At 32.2% G+C, this 23,346-nt stretch overlaps 1 protein-coding gene across 1 annotated transcript in view; it reads right to left on the reverse strand.

The window, feature by feature from the left end:
• LOC129914402 (rho GTPase-activating protein 7) overlaps positions 1-22,317 on the reverse strand; it is a 121,093-nt gene extending 98,776 nt beyond the window's left edge. Inside the window, exon 1 of the mRNA XM_055993630.1 lies at positions 21,567-22,317. Coding sequence (XP_055849605.1) covers positions 21,567-22,247 — 681 coding nt within the window. The 5' untranslated portion in view covers positions 22,248-22,317. The remainder of the gene's footprint in view (positions 1-21,566) is intronic.
• Between the last annotated feature and the right edge of the window lie 1,029 nt (positions 22,318-23,346).

Raw genomic sequence — 23,346 nt, forward strand, 5'->3', positions numbered from 1 at the left:
CGCCATCATCTAGCTGTATTATCTCTGTTTGAAGATTTGATTAAAAAGTTTTAGTTTTTTTTTTTTGTATTTTTCTTTTAATTTGAAAGCATTGCTGATGGATATTAACTCTGGGGCGTTTCGAAGTTTGAAAAAAAAAAAAAAAATGTCGGAAGTGGTTTGAGATAATTAATGGATGTGCAACAATTGTTTAGTTTTATGGGTTTTTGTATGGATTTATTTCATATTCGATGTATAACGGTTATGGTAAGTTGAAAAAAACATTGAGCTGCAATGGCATTGAAATGTTATTTTTTCTTGTCTTCATGATGAAAGAAAATTGTCTATATCTGATGTAAAATTTGACTTGAGAGAGGAAATTAATTGCAGGCGGATGCAATTTAATTGATATGAAATTAAAATGATTCATAGGTACCTACTGCACATATTAGATGTAGGAGATTTAAGATAACAGTCAATTTAGATAATTAGTTTTGGTGACACACTAGTAAAGTATCGTTTTCGGCATTAATAACATCAACCAACTGACTGCATAGAACCTGATCGATGCCGTCAAATGGAATTAAAAAAGATTCCCACTCAACCGATCTAGTATAGACTGACAATCCTTAAATAAATTCTTCTTTAATTGGCGGACTATCAAACTCATCTGCTAGAGAAAAGAACGCTTATTTGCTTAAGAGCACGTTCTGCTGTGCTAAGAAAGGTGTTTGTTAGGCCCGGTGCACACATGCTTTTTTTGACGCACGATGTCACAACAATTTGGTACTTTATTACTCCCGCAGTAAAATTGAGTAGGTTCACATACACTGTGCGGCAACGCTGCGTAAAAAAAGAATCGCAAGTTTCCAAACCACAGCAGATTCATCTCACAGTGTATGCATATTCAATTTAACTGTGAGTAATGAAGTATCAGCGGGATCGTGCGTCAAAAAACTCATGCATGTTCCTAGCCTAAGCTACACAAAGCTGCGTCAATTTGCTCCTGGTGCGGTGACGCTTCGTTAATTTGCTGCTGTTGCGGTGATATGACTCGGCGGGAAAAAATCTTGAGAACAAGTGGAATAACAGTCAGGGTGTCACAGGGACGAAATTTGGAGACTGGGATGAAGGTGATCCCTAACAATTTGACGTACAAAAATTACAAAAACACTTGGTTGGGTAGTAACCTCAACGGCAGTGGTACCCAAACTGGACGGCTAGGTACTTTTAAAACTAGAAGAACGTGAAACTGGTCAATCCGGCCAAACTGATCTTAATTGGCCTTAGATCTGAATATGTCGAAGTAGCCCTTTAGACGCCACCGCTCTCATCTGGGAGATTTGTATGCTGCTGCTGTCTGGAGCCAAGGAGAAGTGTGTAAGTGGGAACTCTCCTCTCTCTGTTTGCTGCCCCAACAAATTCTCACGGGGGTTTTACCCCAATCTTACACTCAAAAGTGACGTATCGACAAAAACCATAACTTCGATGATAGTAAGAACTTCGTGGGCCTAGGCTCCTAGCATTTCTATTGTAAGCCCCTTCTATTTAAATTTGAGGAGGCAATTGACCAACAAAGGCCTCTCTCGAAAAACTAAGGTGTTTCTTTTCAAAAGTCTCATACAACAACAAATTGTACGGATTGGACAAAGGCACTTACTTACCTAACCAAATGAGTAAAAGAAAGGAGTAGTGGCTAAGATGGCTAGGTCATGTGGAGCGTATGGACAACTATACTCCAGCCTGGAAAGTTTTCGATTTTATTACAGAGGAAGACTCTGGCGCAGGCAAGTGGAAGGGGACTTAATTTAACTTAGCGTGCGAAGTTGAAAGCAGTTGGGTAGTCATAGAGCTACCGAGTTTAAATGGATTGATGGATGGTAGCACTGCTTAAGGTGCTGGTCACCCTATAAGCTGGATCTTGATCTAAAGGCAAAAGACAATTAAACGAAGCATCCGGTACTTACTTAAATCTCTATTCAGCTGTGTGCATCAATATCGAATTTGTTTCCGCCAGTTCAATCCCCAGCTAGCCGCCTCCAATTTTGCAACTCAATGTGACTGCTCAATCGGAAATAAGATCCCGACTAACAATTTTGCTTCTGTAATGCTTTATACATGCTTCTTTTGCTTCTATAAAGCTTTATAGAAGCAAAATTGTTAGTTGGGATATCCCTCTACCTCTTGTACACTTTAGTTTGTCGTTGTTGGGTGCAGGACTAAAGTGTCTATGTTCAATTGCTATTATAGTACCCTAGCCATTGTGAACGCTTTATGGTACCTTCTCGACTTATAACTGGGACTTGAAATGGTAACGGAGTTACGAATAACAGAGTTACGCGCGACAGAGTTACGGCCGTCAGAGTTACGCGAAACCGAAGTTACGAAAAACTAGAGTTACGAATTCTAAAGTTATGTTAAGCTATGACATGTGATTTTTGGGTTGGCAACGATTGCAACAACAGTTCACCACACCAAAATAACGTCTGTAAAAAAAAGGGGTGGTTTGGTTATTATTTTAATATAAATAATAACAAAGTGGGTATTACAAAATACGCTATGAATAATTATATTAATTAATAGAAAAATAAAATACGTATTTACAATATTATTTGGACAAATAAGAAGTTAAATTCAATTATGTCCCCCGAACTTACATAAGTATACTCATGTTTTTTTTTTTCTATTTCAACGTTTTTGCGATCTTCTCACAAAAACAAAACCATATAAGTATATCTATACCTATCCAATCAAAATTTTACAAGATTAAATAACACACATTTTCGCTTTACTCATTTAGTTCTGACCAATGAGAAAAATGTTAATCTCTTGTTTGTATTTCCATAATTCCATGTCGTTCCTCGCAATGTTGCCAACCCAAAAATCACATGTCATAGCTTAACATAAATTTAGAATTCGTAACTCTAGTTTTTCGTAACTTCAGTTTCGCGTAACTTTGACGCTCGTAACTCTGTCGCCCGTAACTCTGGTATTCGTAACTTCGTCGGTTTCCCCTGGGACTTGTATCACAAACCAACCATTTCATGTTTATAGACATATTTTTTCTGATACACCCTCTTCTTCATATTTCTTGTATGAACATTTCAAGTAGTGAAAGTGAAATGGGTATTTTTTTGCTCCAGGAATATGTTAAGAATGCAAATTCTGAATGAAATCTTTTCTTTTCAATCAAGCACCAATTTTTTTTTTTTTTTTCTTTGATGAAGATTTTGCAGTTATTTCCAGATTCAATTCAATTTTCTTTTCATACGATATATACTTTTCTTTTTTTTGTTTTAATTAAAAGGCAATTCGATTCAATCATGTTGTCTTTCTGTCATGTTTATAAGCGGCTTCACATGTTCAAAGTCCATGCATAATCCGTTCGGAACGTTTAACGCTTATTATGCGCTGTCAAAGAATAAGGCTGCGGTAGGTGACCTACTTAATTGATGCCAAGCCAGTAAACCATATAAACATGAGATGTACAGAGTACCCAGAAGAGAGGGATCATTGCAATTAATGAATACACGACCACTGACAACAAAGACCGACAACAATACTGTGTATATATCCGAACAACGAGTAAAATTGGTGATCTCCTTTTTTAGAGAAATTATATATTCGCAATATAATACTCCCTCCCATCGTGGTTGTCGGTCGTTCTTCAGACTTCATGGGGGAGAATGATCATCACTTTGACATGGATTTTCCGTTGTGTACGAATACGTTACGTTAACGAAATGAAAAACTTCACAACATTCAAGCCCGAAATTAAGACAGCTGGGATTGTATAGTTGTTGGATATGTTGTGTGCGGTTTATTGCGTAGTGGGCGTTCGCGCAACATCATTCACTAACTGGCTGTGTCGTTCACGAATAATTATGCAATCTTGTATAATGTTCGTTGTTGGTCCAGCTTCTGACTTAAAGAGAAGTCACATAATAATAACAAGTCCCAAAAATCTTCGAATATATTATTATTTCTTGTTACGAAAAAGAAAGGATAAACGTGATATTCTGGGAAGATGGACAATTTGGGACAACTCTTGAACATTGAGTCTACTTATTAAGTGAACATGGATTAGATTAGGTTAGAGATCTGATGTGATGGGTGCTTAAAGGAAGGGAAAGAATAATTTTCGAAAACTAAATAAGTACCAAAGTGAATGTGAACTATACCTAATTAGACCAGTGTACAAAAAAATCATAGTAGGATGAAACCCATTGGAAAAGGAGGGAAATATGATAAGAATGAAAGGAAAAATAAATTACGGGCGAGCCGAGTTCGGGAAGTGGGTGGGTTGAGTTTTTAATGGTAAAAAATGGTATATCTCGATTTCCGGCAAAACTACAAATCCTATCGAAAAAAGTTGTTTTGCAAAGTTGTAGGTAATAAAAAGATCTACAACTTTTGTATCAACAATTTTTTCACATAACCTCAAAATTTATGTGAAAAATTCAAAAAAACCGAGTTTTTTATTTTTTATTTTTATCTTTTTCAAAAACAAAAATTTTTCTACGAAATTTGGTGAAAACTTACCTTATTATGTCCCCAAATACACTGTAATTTATTTGATTTAAAATATTAATTTGTTCACATTATTTTGACTTAATACCAAAAAAAACACCCTAATTTTCAATCGAAAATTCACGTGTCAAAATATCAGCTTTTTTCAAAAAGTCAGTGAGCATGACGTTTGTTAAAATGTTTTTTTTCTGATGGTGTGAAAAACATTTTACATTAGTATACTATAGAACATGTTCTAGTAAAATTGAAAAAATGAAAAAAGCTTGAATTCGAAAAAAAATTTTTATCATTGTTTACAATTTTGGCCTATTTATTCAAATTTACTCTTTAATTACTCAAAAAACGTAAGATTTCATGTAACATTGATTAATAATGAAAAGAACAGATCTAATAATGTAAGATATGAACTGCCCTTAATAGATCAACACTATCTGAGGGCTAGAAAAAATGTAAATAATAACAAAATGCCCGTTGTTGCAACAGGATTCAGTTCCTGAGCCTTAGCAATCCGTGGTAACTTATGGTCTTGGAAGTTTAGTCCAATATCCGCAAGAGGGATAGTAAAAAAATTTTTGGAATTCAAACCAAACCTCCAATTTATTACTCAGACATGGGCCGCACTATTAATTTTGAATTCGATCATGACTGCTTGACCTTATACTTTATTAGAAATTGCAAAACTGCAAGCTCGATTTGTTTTCCCGTGACGTAATACTTCTTAAAATTCTGCCTCTGGTAGTAACTTATGGAACCTGCATTTGTATAAGTATTAATTCTCTAATAGCGAATTACCGCTTATTAAACATTTATCGACATTTATCACAAGCACACAAGTTGGGCGAAGTTGGCGAAAACGCAAATAAGATCATTGACTGATTTTGTTTGCCTAAGCCACATGCAGAAAATAATGGACCTACCGAGAAGTGGGTTAAAACAAATGTGTTAAAAATAACGTAGTCTTGGTTAAAAACTACTTAGTTCTCGTTGCTAAAATCAACGTAGTCGTCTCGGTTAAGTTAAATTGTTTAAAATTACCATATTAGAAGATTATTTTAACCGATCAACTTGTTTATATTGATCAAGAAACTCTTTTAAAATTTGAGATTTTAGTAAAATTTAACAGAGAAAGTTAGTAAGATTAAACAATTTTGAATAACCGATTGGGTTCGTGTAATTTTAACCGGGGTCAGTTTGCAGGTGCTATATTAACAATCTTTTCTGTTAATTTTACACGATTTTTACGTTGTTTTTAACCGATCATTTTTCTGCGTGCACACTGATTGACCCTGTTTAGGTTGCAAGACAGCAGTTTGATGGTCAAAGCACACATGTGCTTTTTTTGACGCATGACGCATCTGATTTATTGTAGGTACAGGAATCATACACAAGGGCGGAGACGCTACTTCAATCTACTGATTAATATAACCTCTCATGCGATGATGCTTCGGTGACGCTGCGGGAAAAAAGACTGGCAGGTTTCCAAAACACCGCAGCGTTACCGCACTTTTTGGTTGGTTCATGTGTCAAAAAAAGACCTTCGAGAATCGAGATGTAAATGGGATCTCGCGAGACCAGAAATATACACATATTTCTACATCGGACTAATGGGAAAGAATTTCTTGTTGTTTTAGAAATAATTCATGAATTTTTTGTTTGACAATGGGCACATTCACGAATCTAGTGACTACTGGTTCTGATTGGCTGAAAACAACTAAAAAATTAGTTAAAATTTCCCCTCCGACACGTAGTGTAAAAATTTCGGCTTCAAATTGAGTTGACATTTCTCAGTCGGCTGTTTGATGAAAACAATTGTATTTAATTTAATTTTTTGGTGGAATTGATGAAAAAAGCATTGAAAATGAAAAACCTAAGTGTGCAGTATTTAAATAAAAATCATGAAATTGAAATTATGAAAGGAAAAAAAGCTATTTGAAGCACTCTAAACACAATTTTTTTTATTTCATATGTTTTCACCTGTCAAATATGACAGTTAACGTTTGACTAGCTTTTTAGTGCAAATTCACATTCCAAAAGCTAGTTGAAAGTCGACTACGTAGTCACTACATTCGTGAATGCGCCAAATGTAAATGTTAACAAGATATCACTAAGCAGTCTAGTCTCAATATTCCCAATCTAAACATGCTCAAAGGGATCAATAAGATCGATGGTTAACGAATCTAAAATATTAAAAAGTGGCCCTTAAACTCAGAAGGTTGACAGTTTGACCCTTTTGTAGAATTTTGAAGCTCTAGGTACTTGTCAAATAATGAACATCAAATCAACAATTTCCGATTGCACATTGAAAGTGTGTTTTTTAAATAAAAGGTTCTACGAAAAATTGAAAGACAAACTGCCAGCAAAAGTTTTGTAGATGTGTATGTCTATCATGCAATCATTGACTTTGTTGTGTCGAATTCAAAACTGTTAACCGATTTATACTATAACGTCTAGTTTTTGAGCTACACTCACCGCTATTTTCGCTTTAAAAAACTAATTTCAAATTAAGTTCTCTTTGATGTTAAGTGAAAAATATATATTTTCCTTTAATACATATATTGTTTATTTTTAGGTCCAAATCAGATGACGCAAACTGGAATTTGGTGCAAAAAACCATTCATTACTTTGAAAAAAAGAAAAAAAAATGCAAGATTTTGAGATATTTAGGTATCATGAATTTCTTTTTTCAATATCTTTGAGAAAAAAAAAATAATTAAAAAAAAAATAAATACCTTCGGGATGTTTTAAGATTACGTTTTTAGATTTCATAAGTAGTTTTGCAAAAAAAAAAATAACTTAACTGTGATGTAATGCAACGTCAAATGTACCCACAAACGCGTTTTTGACTTATTAACATTCAAGTATTTCAAAAATGTGACGTGCCAGTGAAATTTTGACTTCGGATTCGGACTTAGCACAAAAAATCCTTTTGAAAAGTAGGGTTTGGTTCATGATCTATTTTCGTTTGCTGACAAGAGTGTAATCAGCCTACTGTGAGTTTCATGTGAGCAAGATTTCACCAAGATTTTACTTTTACCCTATTATGAGTTCCGTGCGCAAAGTTGTTCACGTTCAAAAAACTCCCCGTATTTTTTCAGATAATGTGCGAGATAGTCGACGCGGTCTTTTCTCACAAGAACTAGTTTTGCCGTTTTTGAAATTCCATGCAAACAAAAATGTTTCGGGTGGAAAATTTCCACGTGAATCTTATGTGTGAATCTCTAAGTGTTATTTTGAATATTGTTGAAATCAAACCTGAGATATGCTGACTGTCAAAAATTTGACTAGATTGCGTTCGCATTTAGAAATAATGTCTTTCAACTATTGAAAACAACGTAACCTGATCATTAAAGTCAAAAATTATACCAAAAAAATGTCCTTAGTCCAATAACAACATTTTAAGACTATAAAATTCAAAACATATGTAGAAGTTTTCAAACGGCAAGCATGCATTCACGTTTTTTTTTGAATGCATACTCTTTTTTATCAATTTTAAACAATGCAAACTGTTCAAAATATGTTACATTCCAAGCAAACCCAATTTAAACTTAAAAATTGTTCAAAAATTTGTAAAATTGCATTCAGTTCAAGGTCAACCGGAGTTATCAGCAATACAAAATTATTTGCTTTCCACTTGAACTCGCTTGACCCATAATCTTGCATATATTCCTCTTATTCCATCAAACAACATCAATATGGAAACACTTAAAAGTGACAACTTCTAACAACCATCGAAGAAACAAAGAGTCCGAACTCCAATCACCATGAGAGCACTTTTATTTGACTTTGACCAAAAGCTACCAGTCATGCCAATTACCTCATCCTCATCTCTGGCTGCTGCGCGATGCGGTTAGTGCTCATGAAAACTATACGCAGCACAACAAGTCGCTTATAAGAGGCTCAAGCTATAACTTCAAGTGTACAGACAGACACTATGGAGACTTATATGCACACAGCCAATCTGGTATAGAGTAAGACAAAGCACTTATTGTTCGAGAGGACATCACCTCATCCCGCATTATTGCATTTAAACCACCCGTCAACTCTGACTTTCTTTTCATCAAAAAAATAAAAAAAAAAAAATAACAACAAAATCTGTCAGTTCTCCATCAAAAAGTGAACACAAGAGAAATCCTTGAGATATCAAAATTGGACATACAATTTGCATTAGAACTGGATATGGACTGCGTTTTTGGAAACATTTTTTTTGGCATTCGACTTGGAAATAAAAGGTGATTGTGTGATGCGAGAAAGTCCGGCATATTCATTCATTCGCAATTCAATCCCCTTTCTGAGATTATGCGAATCGAAAAAAATGAATTATTAAAAGCCGGTCCATTCAACGAGAAGACAGTGAACGGTCAAACATGGTCATAATAATAAAAAATATACCTATATGAAAAAAACACTTTTACTAGCTCGCGCAATTTCATCGCAGTCAGTTCATGAGGGGGCATCCTTTTTCGTTGTTTTGCTCTGCACTCAGCTTGTTGGTTTGTTGTCTTTGACGACCGCCTACTGGGTCCATTATGACTTCAACGCGTTAACGCATATTCTCGTTAGCCATACTACAAACTGACAGCTGTCACAAAGATGGTGGTAGTAGGTATCTACTGTGTTATGGTTGTTGTGTGTTGATGTCGTTTTCCGTTTTCAAAATGAAATGTGTTCAAAACGGAGAAATTCAGTTCACTTTCGTTAACATTTATTTCACACACAATATTTATACCGCAAAGTTTGATTGGCGATTTTAGCAATTTTTATGGTTGCCACTTTGGCGATATATATTTTCTTATCTTTATCAAAAGTAAAAGTTTTTTCTTAGTTTTACAATGGAGACCTGTTTTTGCTTAAGCAACTAAGGACTTGTCTTTCTTGAGAAAGTTCTTGAGAAAAATCGATAAATTTCCAAACAAAAATTATAATCGTTAAAAAAAGAAAATTTGAAATGTTGAAATGGAATAAAAAGGATAAGCTTTTGATTTTCTCGATAACTTCATAGAATTCTTCGTTGTCTTGAGAGTCTTTCTTTAATCAAAAAAGGGAACCATAATGAAGTTTAACGAAGAAAAAATAGCAAAAATAATAAAAAATGAAGTTTCATCAAAAAATTCTTCCATTTGCGATTTTTCGTTTAATTTCAATTGAACGAAGAGTTGCATTCAGCGTTTTTACTCGCTTTAAAGCCTTACAAAGCTTTAAAAACATACCAACAAATTCTTTAATTCAATAAGAACATTTCAAGACCATGAAGTTCAAAATCTATTGAATAGTTTTGAAGTTGCAAGCATCTGAAATAACTACCTCAGAAAGGTTTTTTTTTTTAGCTTGAAGTGAGTTAGGTTGGCAACCATTAAATGCATTTCAGCCAATTTGGCAGCATATACAAATAAATATTTTTTTTTATTTTTCTGCAGAGCCGACAGTCAACGATCATTTTAATGCGCCCGTGATGAGATCAAGACACATCCGATCCAAATAGGAAAACAACTTTCTCGGATTGTTATCATGTCAACGCATTATAAAGCAAAAAAAAAAACCGAATTACCAGTCCGTTGTCGCTCGTTGTTGTCGACAGCAACGACCAAAGCTGACGTTGTACTTTGTGCTGCATAACATATCCATCCATCGCCACTCTATATCGTCTAACCAAATAAATGTTTTTCAAAATGTTCACAGAAAAACTATTGGTATAAAAAAAAAAAGAAATAATTTATATGATATCGTCAATTGTACGAGTTTTTCTTTTATACAAAGCCCCCATAGTTTGTGCTGTTGGCTTCTCGTTTAATACACAAATTGTCACTTAATGATCATTTTTTTTGTATTTTTTGCTTTTTTTTTCATTTCTTATAATTTCCTTGTGTAAACGCGCGCAAGCGCACATGAAATAGTCAGCTAATAAACTGCAGCAGCCAGCCACATACAATAGACGGACAGTGTGTGGTGGCTTTCTAGCACGCTATAAAGTATAATGATGTCGCTTCATCATATCTATGGCATCATATCTCTTAACGCGCGGGAAACATGCTTTTTCTCGCAGCTTTATAATACAATATGGAAGAGTTTAAGGGTTGGATTTGACATAAAAGGCGCTTTGAAAAGAAATGGTATAAAATTGTGCAAACATTTCTTTGAACCAGACGACTTTTCTTAACCTATCAATTATACCAATCACAGCTTTTGAATATGCTTTGGCCAAAAGACAGCAAATTAGGTCAGGTGGGTTTTACAAAACAAATTCTAAAATCCTTATGCGTTTTATCACATTATACCAATCAGGCCAATTAGTTTGTGAAAATGGCAAGTCTGAACTTATAGTTGAATATAGTTGCATGAACAACTCTGACATAGCGGAATTAGACGACTTCCCAAAAATACAATGATTCCAACAATTATCTTTAAGTTTTCGTAGATAAGTTTATTATAAACATTTGCCTGCATTATACCAATCGCTATTTTGGTCTTTAGTTTCCAAATATCTTTATTATAATTTTTAAGACAACGAAAAGGCGTTTGCATCTAATTTTCATTAATTATATACCAATAAGGACTTTGCAAAGTTTTCGATTATCCTATTTATACCAATACCAAAATGTAGTTTAATGCATGCCTGGCAAGAGTCTTTCAAGAAACCTTTCAAGTAACGAAAAATTAATTTTTATTTTTTATTATTGGTTCGACCAGTTTATACCAATTTTTTTTTTTGATTTAGTTTTTGGAAAATTTGAAGACCATTAGACCAGTTTTGGTACGATCCACTAAACGACAAATATATATGATTTAGAGACCTCTCAAATATAGTACCTACCTAACTTACTTACTTACTATTTGCTGCATGTGTGCACAGAGAAAAATATGACCCGCTAAAAACTAACAGATTGCCATATTGTTTTACCGTCCATACATTTTATAAGGAAATCTTATTAAAATCAACGATTAATAAGGTTTTTTTAAGGAGGTTTCTTATTATTTTTATAGAGAAAATCTTATTAAAATTTGACTGAAAAGTTGATTTTTTTTTGCAACTTAGCACTAGAACAAAAATCGCGATCAATATTTTCATGGCAGCTTGGTTCAGGTGGTAAGGTGGGCGACTAATGATTTGAAGTCTCCAGTTCGATTCCCAGCCTGGTCATCGTTTTTTTTATTTTTTTGCAGATTTTAAAACAATAAGGAAAACCCGATTGTTTTAATAAGGTTTCCTTCTTGGATGAAAACCATAGAGAAATCTTATTGTTTTTGTTCTATTTTATGTGGTCTATTTTTCTCTGTGTGTGTGAGTTAGACCAGTTTATACCAAATGATTTTGGATTGACCACAAAAATGTATGAGTAACACTATTTTCAAGTAGTCAAATGCCTGTTAGACAAGTTTAAAATCATTCGCGACTAGAAGAAAGTTTGGTATGTTTGCGTTAGACCAGTTTATACCAACTGTGTTTCTTTTTAAGTCTCTTATCAGTTAGAAAACAATATCGTACAGTCAACATCGTGCAGGACATTTTCAAATTATAAAACTGCAATTAATAAAATTTTATCCATTGGTTTGGAATTTATTTTTTTGTTATTTTTTGGTCATCGAATTATTCAGGTTATATGTCCAAAAACTTGTTTTTTTATTTTCAATATTTGCTCCATAAAAAGTCCTTTTTCATTTTATACCATTCAAGTAAATACGTCTAAATCAAGGAAAGTTGGTACGAAAAACCTACTTTTTAACTTGGATACTTGTCAAGGTACTATCAAATGCGGTCCTGGTTTAAAACAATCATGATGATGATGATGGTTTGAGAAGGAGGACGATCAGTCTAACGATAGGTATACCATATAAAGAAGAGAGGCAGGTATCATAGTATAATAATATCGGAGTTCAAAAGATTGTCTCAAGTCCTAGAGGTGCGCGTTACCGCCGTTTATTATAATAGAGGCTGGAAGCGCGCGCTTGCGCACACCACACATTTCGACGCGGTTGTCATTTTTCTTTTTTTTTTTTGCTTCTCAGTTGAATAGTAGTAAATGTGTTGTGTTCAGGAGAGTATTATCTGCGATATATGTTTTGTTTACTTTTTTTTTTATTATTATTTTTGTTGCATGCAACAACAAGCGTGCTAGCACAATGGTTTATTGCTATCATCAGGGGCAGAGATAACGTCACACTTTTGCAAACATAAAGTGACAATGATGGTAATTTAGCACGAAAGTTAGTTTAATTTTGTTTTTGTCACTTAGGAGATAAACTATAGGTAACTGGGTAACTTATTTTCTTCTTCTGTATGTTTGTTTGTTTTGGATTACCTATTCGTTTCAATTTTTTGATGTGATTTTGGGTAGAAATGGTTTATATTAAAATAAATGTATATTTGATGACAAAATGTATTTTGAAAGTTTTATTAAATAGTCCCATACAGATTTGAAAGTAAAGAAAAGAGATTGGATGATGTTGATAATGGGATAGATTTCTCCCAATTAAAGGAGGCATAAACCTACTTTTGAAGGTAATTTGGACTTAAAGTTTCAAATAAAAATGGAAAGGGACAGTTCAAATGAATTAATTTTAATTGAGGATGGGTATTTACAGTGATAATATTCAAAAGGAAAGCATCTATGGAAAGTTAGGGCTTAAATTTCAAGAAAATAAAATGGAAATTTATGTTTTAGTTAGGTCCCATCATTGATTAATTATATACATATATAGAAGTCACACCGGGGAAAAAATCCGCTATGAATGAGAATTGGTTCCACAGTCGCCTTACAGGTTTTTGTATTCGATAGCCAAAAGTTCCCTGGAAAGGAATTTTTGGTTATTAAGTAACCAAAACTATAATACAAATTCTATTTCTATTTTTTTTTCATTTGTACCTATTTGTTTTGTTTTGTGTTAAATTTGTTTTTGTTTATTCTTTGTTTTTGGAATATTTTTAAAACAAATTTCGTATTCTTATTTAATAGGATTTTGTTTTTCTCTTTATTTCTAACACTTATGACAAAGGAAATGAAGTTTTCGTTCAGGTATTGAGTGCAATTTTTATTGAATATCTTTTTGGGTATGTTGTGTGCACTGTGGCGTATACATGCTTTTTTATATTTATATAATTTTTGGTTATTTTTTGAGTACATCGTTCTGATACAGTGTAAGTATAAGTTAGAAATTCAGTGAAATTTGTTCCAAAAAAGTATTCCCATTTTTAATTTGAATAAAGCTATTCATATGTAAAGAAGAAAATAGTTCAAAAATTGGAAAAATTAGTCGATTATGGCACGAAACGCATTTTAAAGTTGTTGCCACTCAAAAACGTAAGTCATGAAATTTAAAATAAACAGATAACAGTAGGTGTATAGATCACTTTTAAAAAACATTGCCAAGCTTTTTTAAGATCAATTTTAAGGTCTAACCGGATTTCTTTTTATTACCTTCTAGAAAGACGTTAGTAAATATTTTTCAAACAATCTGCTTCATTTAAGCTCTAACTTCGGCTCCCCAAAGTGTTTCAATAGTTCGTTAACCTTAACTTGAAAACTTCTTAGCAACTTATGAAAAAGCTTATAACAAAGTTAAAGCATGGTTAGAAAAACAAAAAAATGCTTCTTAGGATGGCTTAATAGAGAGAGAGAGATTTTTTGTGAGATTTCAATTTTGTGATAGGAAAAATGGTTCCTTGGTAAAAAAAAAAAAATGCACGACTGGGGTCTTGCTCTTGCAGTTCAAAGCACTTTTAAGTTAGTTTACTTGTAGATTACATAATTTTTTAAGAAATTTGGTTTATGTAGAGAGCCGACATAAATACCGAATTTTTGTTAAATACATTTTTTTTTTGTAATTTGACTTTTTTGAGAAAAAAGAGCAGTTTTTGAGAAAATTGCGTGATTAAAAAATAGGAAATACCATATTTCCATTATCCGTATTTTTAGAGAAAAACTAAAAGCACAGTTTTGTTAGAACTTAGTACAGCATTACTTGTGTTAAATTTAATCAAAATCGTTAGAGCCGTTTTCGAGAAAATTGAATTAACTCGAAAATTTTGTATGGGAGGTATACGTTCTAAGCGAGATATTAAAAAACAAAAAAAAAAACTAACTTTGGAAATTACGAGAAAAAACATCTATACCAAATTTCAAGAAAATCCTCCCACCCGTTAAGGCTGTAGCTACTTGTACAGATGGACGCACGGACGCACCGACGCACAAACGCACAGACCGACGGACGTCATGACGAAACCCACTTTTTTGGACTTCTCTATCATTGTAATGTTAGTTTTGATTAAAACCTCGTAATTTTTTTTTTGACATCAAACCAATAAATGCACTATTGAGCAAGTAAAATGTTGTTGAATGTATGCTTCAGACATAAATTCATGCAGGAATCGTTTTGTATTGAACGGGTCAAAAGGTTCGATAATTCCTAAAAAATTCTTACAGTTATTATCTTGGATAGAAGGAACGAGTAATCACAATCGGTCAATAAACAGGTGAAAAAATTTGTATACCTACTTATAAAATTTTCTTTGGTATTCTGTTAAACATTCATCAATAACACCGTGTTCTCTGAAAAAAAAACTTTGCTGTCTATAAGAAGAATAAGTTAGAATGAATTATGTGTATAGGAGGTCTTTTGATAAGGAAAACTATTAGCCATTATTAAATTTACATTAGGACTCTTGAAATATTTAGAAACAAAATTCTCAACCTTCTTTCAAACTGTCCATCTGTAGCTTGGTTAGTTTTACTTAAATATCAAGTTCGCTTAAATACGAACACTTTTTTTACCGATGGAAATAAGTTAAACATGCAAAAACTCAGATAACACAAATTTTCTTCAAGTCTCATTCAATTTTGTTGCTTTAATTCAAATTCGAAAGGTATTTTAAAGGGGGGAAACACTTAATCATACAACTCAAATTAAGTCAAATTAACTACTTACGATATTTGGTAAAAAAAAACTTAATAGATTTAATCTTAATCACACTGCTTCTGGCTGTATAACAATAATTTTTGCCACCAAAATTACGTTTATTTTCCACAACGAAACTAACAAAAGTTACATAAGTTTCAAATAAACAAAAGCTTATGGCTAAATTGCAACAAACTAACCCATATTTCTTTTATGTTACTCAATTGTTCAACCTACTAATTTCAAATTCCCACTTTTGACTAAAACTCTCTTGCCTCTTTCCATTGATAAATGGAAGTCAATTTTTCAAAATTTAAGCTTACTCCTTCATTTTCAGAAATTATCGCCATCAATGCGAAACAACACCAAAAGACACAAACCGCCTCATAATATTATTCTCTGGTAATCGTATAAAACATTCACACCATTGTCATCAATATCACAATGTGTTTCAGTTTTTTTTTGTTAGATGGATGGATTGGGATATACCTCCTTTTGGTAGGTTGGAGTTGCCCAGCATAATAATATTTTTCCAATTTGATTGATTGATTAAAAAATCCCTCACTTTCATCTCTGTGGGCAATACAAAAAATGCCTACCTACTCTCTTCATACATTTTTACTATACAATATAATCCTTCGATCTTCATATTCGAGCAAGGTTTATAGTAAACCCCAGCTAACCTACCAAGTCAAAGCCATCCATCCATCCACCATCCCTCCATCATGATTCATATGATTCATTTGAATAACGAACAATCGTAATCATAAATTATATTGACTCCTACCATTGTCATTATTATTGTTGCAATTTTTCCAATTTTTATTGTCGCGCCTCGCGCATTGAAAATGAAGCTTGCTTATTTTTTTTCTTTATTTTTATTGAAAAAAAAAAACTGCGGGTAGTTTGATTTTTAGAGTTGCCAGATATGGCATATTTTCATGTGAAAAAAATATACCCATACTTTTTGTACTTTTTTCTTATAAAAACTTTTTTTTTAATTTTTATAATGTATTATGTTCGATAGAGTATTTAACTAGCTACAAAAAGATGTTAAGCAAATTTTTTATTTTGGATTAGTTTTCGAGATATTTCCAAACAAACATGTAAAAATTTGAAAACTCTCAAAATTTATTTTTTTACATATTTTTTGATAAGCTTGAAAAATATAGACTTTCTGACGAACTTTGATCCCTATTTAGAATCAAAAACCACTTTTTGAAAAAAAAAATTCTATATTTCTGAAGCAACCTGGCAACCCTATTTACATATTTTTATTTCTTTTTTATGAATGAACTTACGACAAGATAAATGCTCATTGATCTCAACAAATCTACAGTAAAATATAAATATATATAAAAAAAAAAAAAACTTATTATAAAAAGGGAAAACGGTAATCAACACCATAAACAACCACAATTTTTATTCTTAAAGTATTAACTTTATGGTTAGACACAATTTAAAGTGGGTAATTGAAACTTTGTCAAATGGAAAAATGATAATTTTTGTGTGCGCCTTCCTTCGTTGGTTTCAGTAGGAGTTTGATGGTAATGGTGGACTCTGTTCCGGTTGATAGATGGTAAAAAAAGATATTTGAATACCTCAATAAATTTGCGGTATTGTGGTTATAATATGAAAAAAATCATTAATATAATTAGAGATATACTAAATAGCTTGTTATTTCCAATTGAAATAATAGCAAATTTGTGTATAGATATTGGATGTGATGAAGTTCACTGACATTAGGGAGATATACATAATTTATAGAAAAACCACAAACGGAAAGCGACATTATATTACTTGAGTTTATACAAATGTTAAGTTGGTTTTGAAGAGGGCTAATAGGAAGGTATTATATTAGAAATATCAATTACGATACTACTGTGGGTTTCATTTTCACGCGGAATATTTGAGATATTGCGGAATTCCAGAAGCGATTTTTTCTTAAATGAATTTCTTCTCGGTTTTGACAAAGGGGCTTGATGGTTTTTTTTTTAGAGAAAATTAACTACTTACAGAGTATTAAGATTAAAGAAGAATCGATTTTAAAAGAAAACCATCAAGTTTACACTTATTACTCTTCCGGGACTGTGGAAACCAGTCGAATGATAAGAAATGGTAAATCAGAATCCTTGCTCAGGGAATGTCGCGGTGAAACATAAAATTAATTTTTCAAACTAAATACCTCTACCCCAAAGGCTGAAAGCTTCAACAAACTGGACAACTGTCCAGACTTGACTGAGCACCGACGATAAAATACAGAAGTACTGGACAGAGGCAATTTGAAGGTAGAGAAACTGAAGTTACTGAGAAGTGGTTCTGACAAAAATAAAAGATTATTGTGAGAAGGTCAGGCCCGTAGTCAGGGGGGGCATTGAGGGGCAATGCCCTACCTTAAATTTAAAATGCCCTACCTTAAAATAGCCCTACTTTGGAAAATGCCCTACATTAAAAAATGTCCTAAAATCAGATAGGGATTCCTTTCAAAAATGCCCTACCTTCAAATATAACCTTCTTATAAAAATGCCGTACTTTCAATAATTCATTGCTTAAAAATGTCCTACCTTAAAACATGCCGTACTAATGAAAATGTCCTACTTTCAAAAATGCTCTAGCTCTCAAAATACCCTAAATTCAAAAAGGCTGCAATAATAAAAATGCCCTACAATCAAAAGAGCTTTAGCTTTAAAAATCCCCAACCTATAAAGATGCCGCTTTTTTTGCATTTTCCAGCACAGCGTTAATATTTCCAAAGCGAAAAAAGTACCTAAATATTTTAATTTTGGATTCGTGATCAGCGTGGTCTAGGATATAAGGCCGCAATAAAAAAATCTAAAATAAGGTCATTATGAAAAAGAGAAATTGTAGTTTTATTTAATTTTGCCAAAAATGGTCAAAAGAAGTTGTGCTTTATTTCATTTATTTTCGAGGCATTTTTTTAATATATATGTTCAAATTAAACGCATTTCCATAAAAATGCTAATTTTAAATTGATGTTTAAGGTCTAACAATTCCAACAAGAGAACAGGCTATGGTCAGAAATTATTTGAGTAGACTCGAAGATAATATTAGAAAACCAAGTGCAGATTTTTTACAAAAAAAAAAAAAAAATTAAAATTGTATATATTGTATATGTATTTCAAGAAACAATGAAATAAATTAGATTTCACTGTTTGTCAAAGATTACGCTATGTGACAAAAACTTACATTTAAAGATTACATTAGTCACGACTAAGTACAAAATATACAAAATTTGTCTATTTGTAATTGTAGTAGTAGAAAAATAAAATTTTGCAATGTGAATACCCCTAATTTTTTCGACCGTCGTTCAGCAATTGCAAAAATCCTAGCGTTGTCAATTTTAACTCAGAAAAAAAAATTTAAACGATTACCAATGCCCAACCTGGTAATACCGATGCCCTACTTTAAATTCAACTCTGGCTACGGGCCTGGAGAAGGTTATGGCTAGCTCCAGTTTTACCTTCACGAAGTGGAAGCTGAAATATGCAGTAATCGAAAAAAAAAAATGTCAGGCATTACCTTGTAGAATTAGGAAGTTACGACCCTATGTCGTAGGGCTTTCAAAGTACTGAGGGTTGAGTTTGAATCCTCCACCACCTAAAAACTTTTTTTTTTCATGGGCCTCTACTGCCTCTTGTGACGAATTGAAAAAGCTTCCAAGAGTAACATTGTCATGAAAAATTGCAACTGTACCTACTTGGCCGTTCGGACTTGGCGGTAAATTGTAGCTCCTTCCATTGGTTTTAACTACACGCACATAAGAATTGTTGAGACCTTGAGAGTTGTTAGTTACTCGGCCTTGTTCATTCATGGGGTATCGTGACAAAAATTTAATTTTTTTTTTAAGAAAACGTCAAATTTGCAATTTGAAGAATACTGTCCTACCTTTTTCCCCTTTTCGAGTAATCCGAGTTTAAATGACAATACACGGAGAAAAATTACAACATAAAACTAAAAGATTGCCTTATTGGCACTATTATTTTATAAAAGACTGACCTAGAGGGTAAGGGTAAGGTGCTCGACTGACAGTCAGGTTCAACAGCATTAACCTTTTTTTTTTATTCTATTTTGTATTTTAAACTGACTTGATGTATTATTTTGCAATAATAAATTAAAGTATTACAAGTTCTAGAGGAGTGCCACTATTTGCTGGAGAAACAAGGAGAAATGTATTTTATTCGGAGAAGGTCGGAAAGAAGCAAATACCTATAGAATGTGTAAAATGAGTTATCTACCAGGAAATAGTGATTTAAAATTTCGATATACATGAGTTTTGATCGTTCTTTTATATCTTCCTAGTAATTTTAGAGACTCGCAACCAATCTTAGTTTCCGCTGTCTTTCGTGATCTTTCCTAAAGTGTTTTTGCTTTGTGTCTTTTGGCAGAAAGAAATTTGTCAGTTTTTCTCTTAATTTTAGCATTTTTTCATCAGCGACTGCTGGCTGGTCTCAAAATTACTTTTGATTCTATTTTTGTTTTCCGAAAAGATTTCTTCAACATAAAAACGCAAGTGGCGTTTAAGCGAGTTAGAGCCGTTTTTATTCAAACGAAACTTAAGAATTTAAGAAGAAGAAGAAAACGAAACGCATTATTTTAAGGAACAGTTCAAAACAATATAAGTATAAAATTGAACTTAAGAATTTAAGTTCTACCTACATATTAGTGGAGTAACTAAAGCTCAAAAACTGGCAATATTAGGGAACCCGGCCGAACAGCTTAGATTTTGATGATCTTTTTTTTAAACGTCGGTAATTAAAAATACTTTAAAGTCTATAAATTAAAAATTGCCGATGTTGCCGTTTTGATTTTTTAAATTTAATTGAAAATTTTTGTGAACAAACAAATTTTTTTCGATAATTTTTCTTAAATTTCATAAATTAATTGATTCCAAGACATTGTCTAGGAAATTCAAAGAAAACAAATGTATGGGAATGAGGGACAATCTTCCATCGTTCAAGCGATAGATGCAATTTTCTTATTAATTGACTTCAAACACAAAAAAAAATATTTGAACACAACGGCTACACCTACAAAATTTAAATATACATTTTTAAAAAGCTAGAAGCTTAATCACATTTGTAAAATTAAAACGAAGTTAATTGAATGAAGGGCTTTTAAAAGAATGGTAATTGAACACAGATTTTGAAAAAAAAAAAAAAATTATTGACAAAATTTGAACATGTCGTTTTTAAAACATTTTCGTAATATAAAATGCATTTATTTTCAAATTTTTTTGGCCACATTTATTATGATTTGAAATCATAAAGTAAATGTCAATATGTATTACGGTTTATGAAAAAAACTAAAAAGTATTTCATTTTTAAGAACTTTTCTTAATAGAAGTTTTGAAAAAAATTTAACATTTTTTTTTTTTAAAGTTCAACATTTAAATATAAAGTTATTTTTTATTCATTCAATAGCCCTTATTATTAAAAGTAAATAGAAAAAGTTTAAAGATCTTAATTGCCAGAGTCTTTGAGAAAATCAATTATTTTAATGCAAAAATTCAGTTTTTATAAAAAAAAAACCATTGAAATTGAAGTAATTTTTAATTTTTTTTTTTTTTCAAAAGTGAGATATATATTACCTTTTCTGCTTCGGAATTCAACTGATAATATTTATGGCTAAACATTTTTTACAAATAAATTCATATTTTATTAGAAAAAGTTTTAATTTTTTTTTAATAAAATTTTTTTTTTAATTCTGATTACCATTTTTTTAAAAACTCTTCGTTAAATTTAGTGGCTTTTTAAAAATGTATTTTAAAATATTGTAGGTGTTGTCGTTGTTTTCAAAATATTTTTTTTTTTTTTTGTGTTTGAAGTCAGATTGTGAAAAAAATGCATTTATCGCTTAAACGATTGTCCCTTACTCCCTTATAATTTTTTTCCTAAAATTACCTAGAGAATCTTTTGCTATCATTTGTCTTATGAAATTTAAGCAAAAAAATGGTTTTGTTAAAAAAAAATTTAATTTTAAATTAAAAAAAAAAAACAAGGGAAGAATCTCATTCTCATTTTCTTTTTCCTTATTTTTCTATCTACCTTTCGGTCTCTGTACAGGTAATTTTTCTTTTTTAAAAGTAGACTTTTTCAAGTTTGTGATGAAAATTCCCACATTATAAAAAAAAAAAATATTCTAAAACTTACCTTCACACGCTCCAAATATTCCTGCAACACATAATACGGATCCTCTTCAGAGTCATTCAATTCATCCAGAGTAATAAAGTTTAGCTTATTTTTGTCATCGTTGTTCAACGATGTTGATGACGACGAAGTCGAAGTCGACGAAGAAGAGGAAGAATTATTCTTATCACATTTTGCCATCGAATCTGTTTCTTGTGATAGACACATTCGATCCTTGGCGCTGAGGTTCATATTTCGGGTCATATTGGTTAAAGTATCACCATTGCCATTGACGATGACAACTGCTCCATTACAAACAGCTACTGAGCCTGTTCTTGGTGTTGCCGCCACTATCGTTGGTTTCGACGACTTACACGACTTGGACGACGACGACGATGACGAAGAGCAGGAGCAACTGCTACTACTACTATTTGAAGTGGTGTTGCCAATAAATCCATTGCCGCCAGAAGCTGTCGCTTGAAATCCAAATTTATCACCGGGCCTGGTTAATACTTCATGTCCTTTGGATGACGATGGTGTTGTGGTTGTTGGTTGTGATGTTGGTTTTTCTTGTGATGCTTTTGCTGCTTTGGTTGCTTCTGTTGTAAGAGGTGTTGAGGTTGACGACGACGACGAAGAAGACGGTGTTGAGGACAATGATGGTGATTGCATTGATGATGGTGTATTAATTGCACTGCTTGTCATGGTGTTATCATTATTGCACTCGTCATTACATTTTCTATTTGATTCTACTTTTCTGTCAGTTGTTGTAGTTGAATCTGGAAATAAATGTGGGAAATTATTGTCGTAATTAGCCGGATATTGAATAAAAAATATAAGAGTATGAAAGAAAATTCCATTTTATATAGAAATTTAATCGTAAATATAGATTTATAGCTTTTTAGAGCATAAATTTAAAATGATAAAGCTGTTTGATTGGGTTTTGTAAAGCAGTTTTTTTTTTCGTTTTTCATTATAGATGCAAATGAGCATTCATTTGAATCTGACTTAAAAGTTGTTTGATATGAAGTAATAAAAAGCCACGTTGAAATATCTGAGAGAAATAAATTTTATTTTTTGAAAAATAATAATTCAAATTAAACTATATGTGCGTTAAAGAAGTTTGTGGAAATATGCTTCGAATAAGGGCAATTAAGACCATGATCTTTGACATCAAAACTTTATGTTCCGAACTCAATGAAAAGAACAAGTATATAGACTCAATCATCAACTAGAAGCTAATAATTAACATTAACTTCAAACTTTTTCCGAAATACCAACTGAAACTTTATTTTAAAAACATTCGTCTGAATATCTCTTTGCCATGTCTAGTTAATTATTTTTGTTTTCAGATAAAACATTTCTGGTAAAACCTAGTTGGTATGCAATTCGTATTAAATTATAACAAACGTACAAAATTTTCTAGTATCGAAAATCTTAGCTCCAACGTTCGATGTTAAAAAATTGCTGTTTTTGTAAAAATATTCACAAGCATACAAATTGAAACGAATTTAGCATCCAAATACCCTATAAACTGCCCTTACTCTTACATAAAATATTAGTTTAAAACATTTTTCAAATTCGATGAAATTGACATTATTTGTATAGCAATTATGGGTCGCTTTTTTGAAAATTTAATAAGCGTTATACAGCTCATTAATTCTAAAAATTTATCGCTAAAGGGCTGAAATCACCATAGTTTTGGAAATTCGGGTTTTATTCAATTTGTTCATCGGGTCATATCAACATATCAATAAAAAACTCTGCCCCAAATCAGAAACACGAGATCTTACGCACGCACGGT

The sequence above is a fragment of the Episyrphus balteatus genome, chromosome 3 (assembly GCF_945859705.1).
Source record: "Episyrphus balteatus chromosome 3, idEpiBalt1.1, whole genome shotgun sequence".
NCBI lineage: Eukaryota > Metazoa > Arthropoda > Insecta > Diptera > Syrphidae > Episyrphus > Episyrphus balteatus.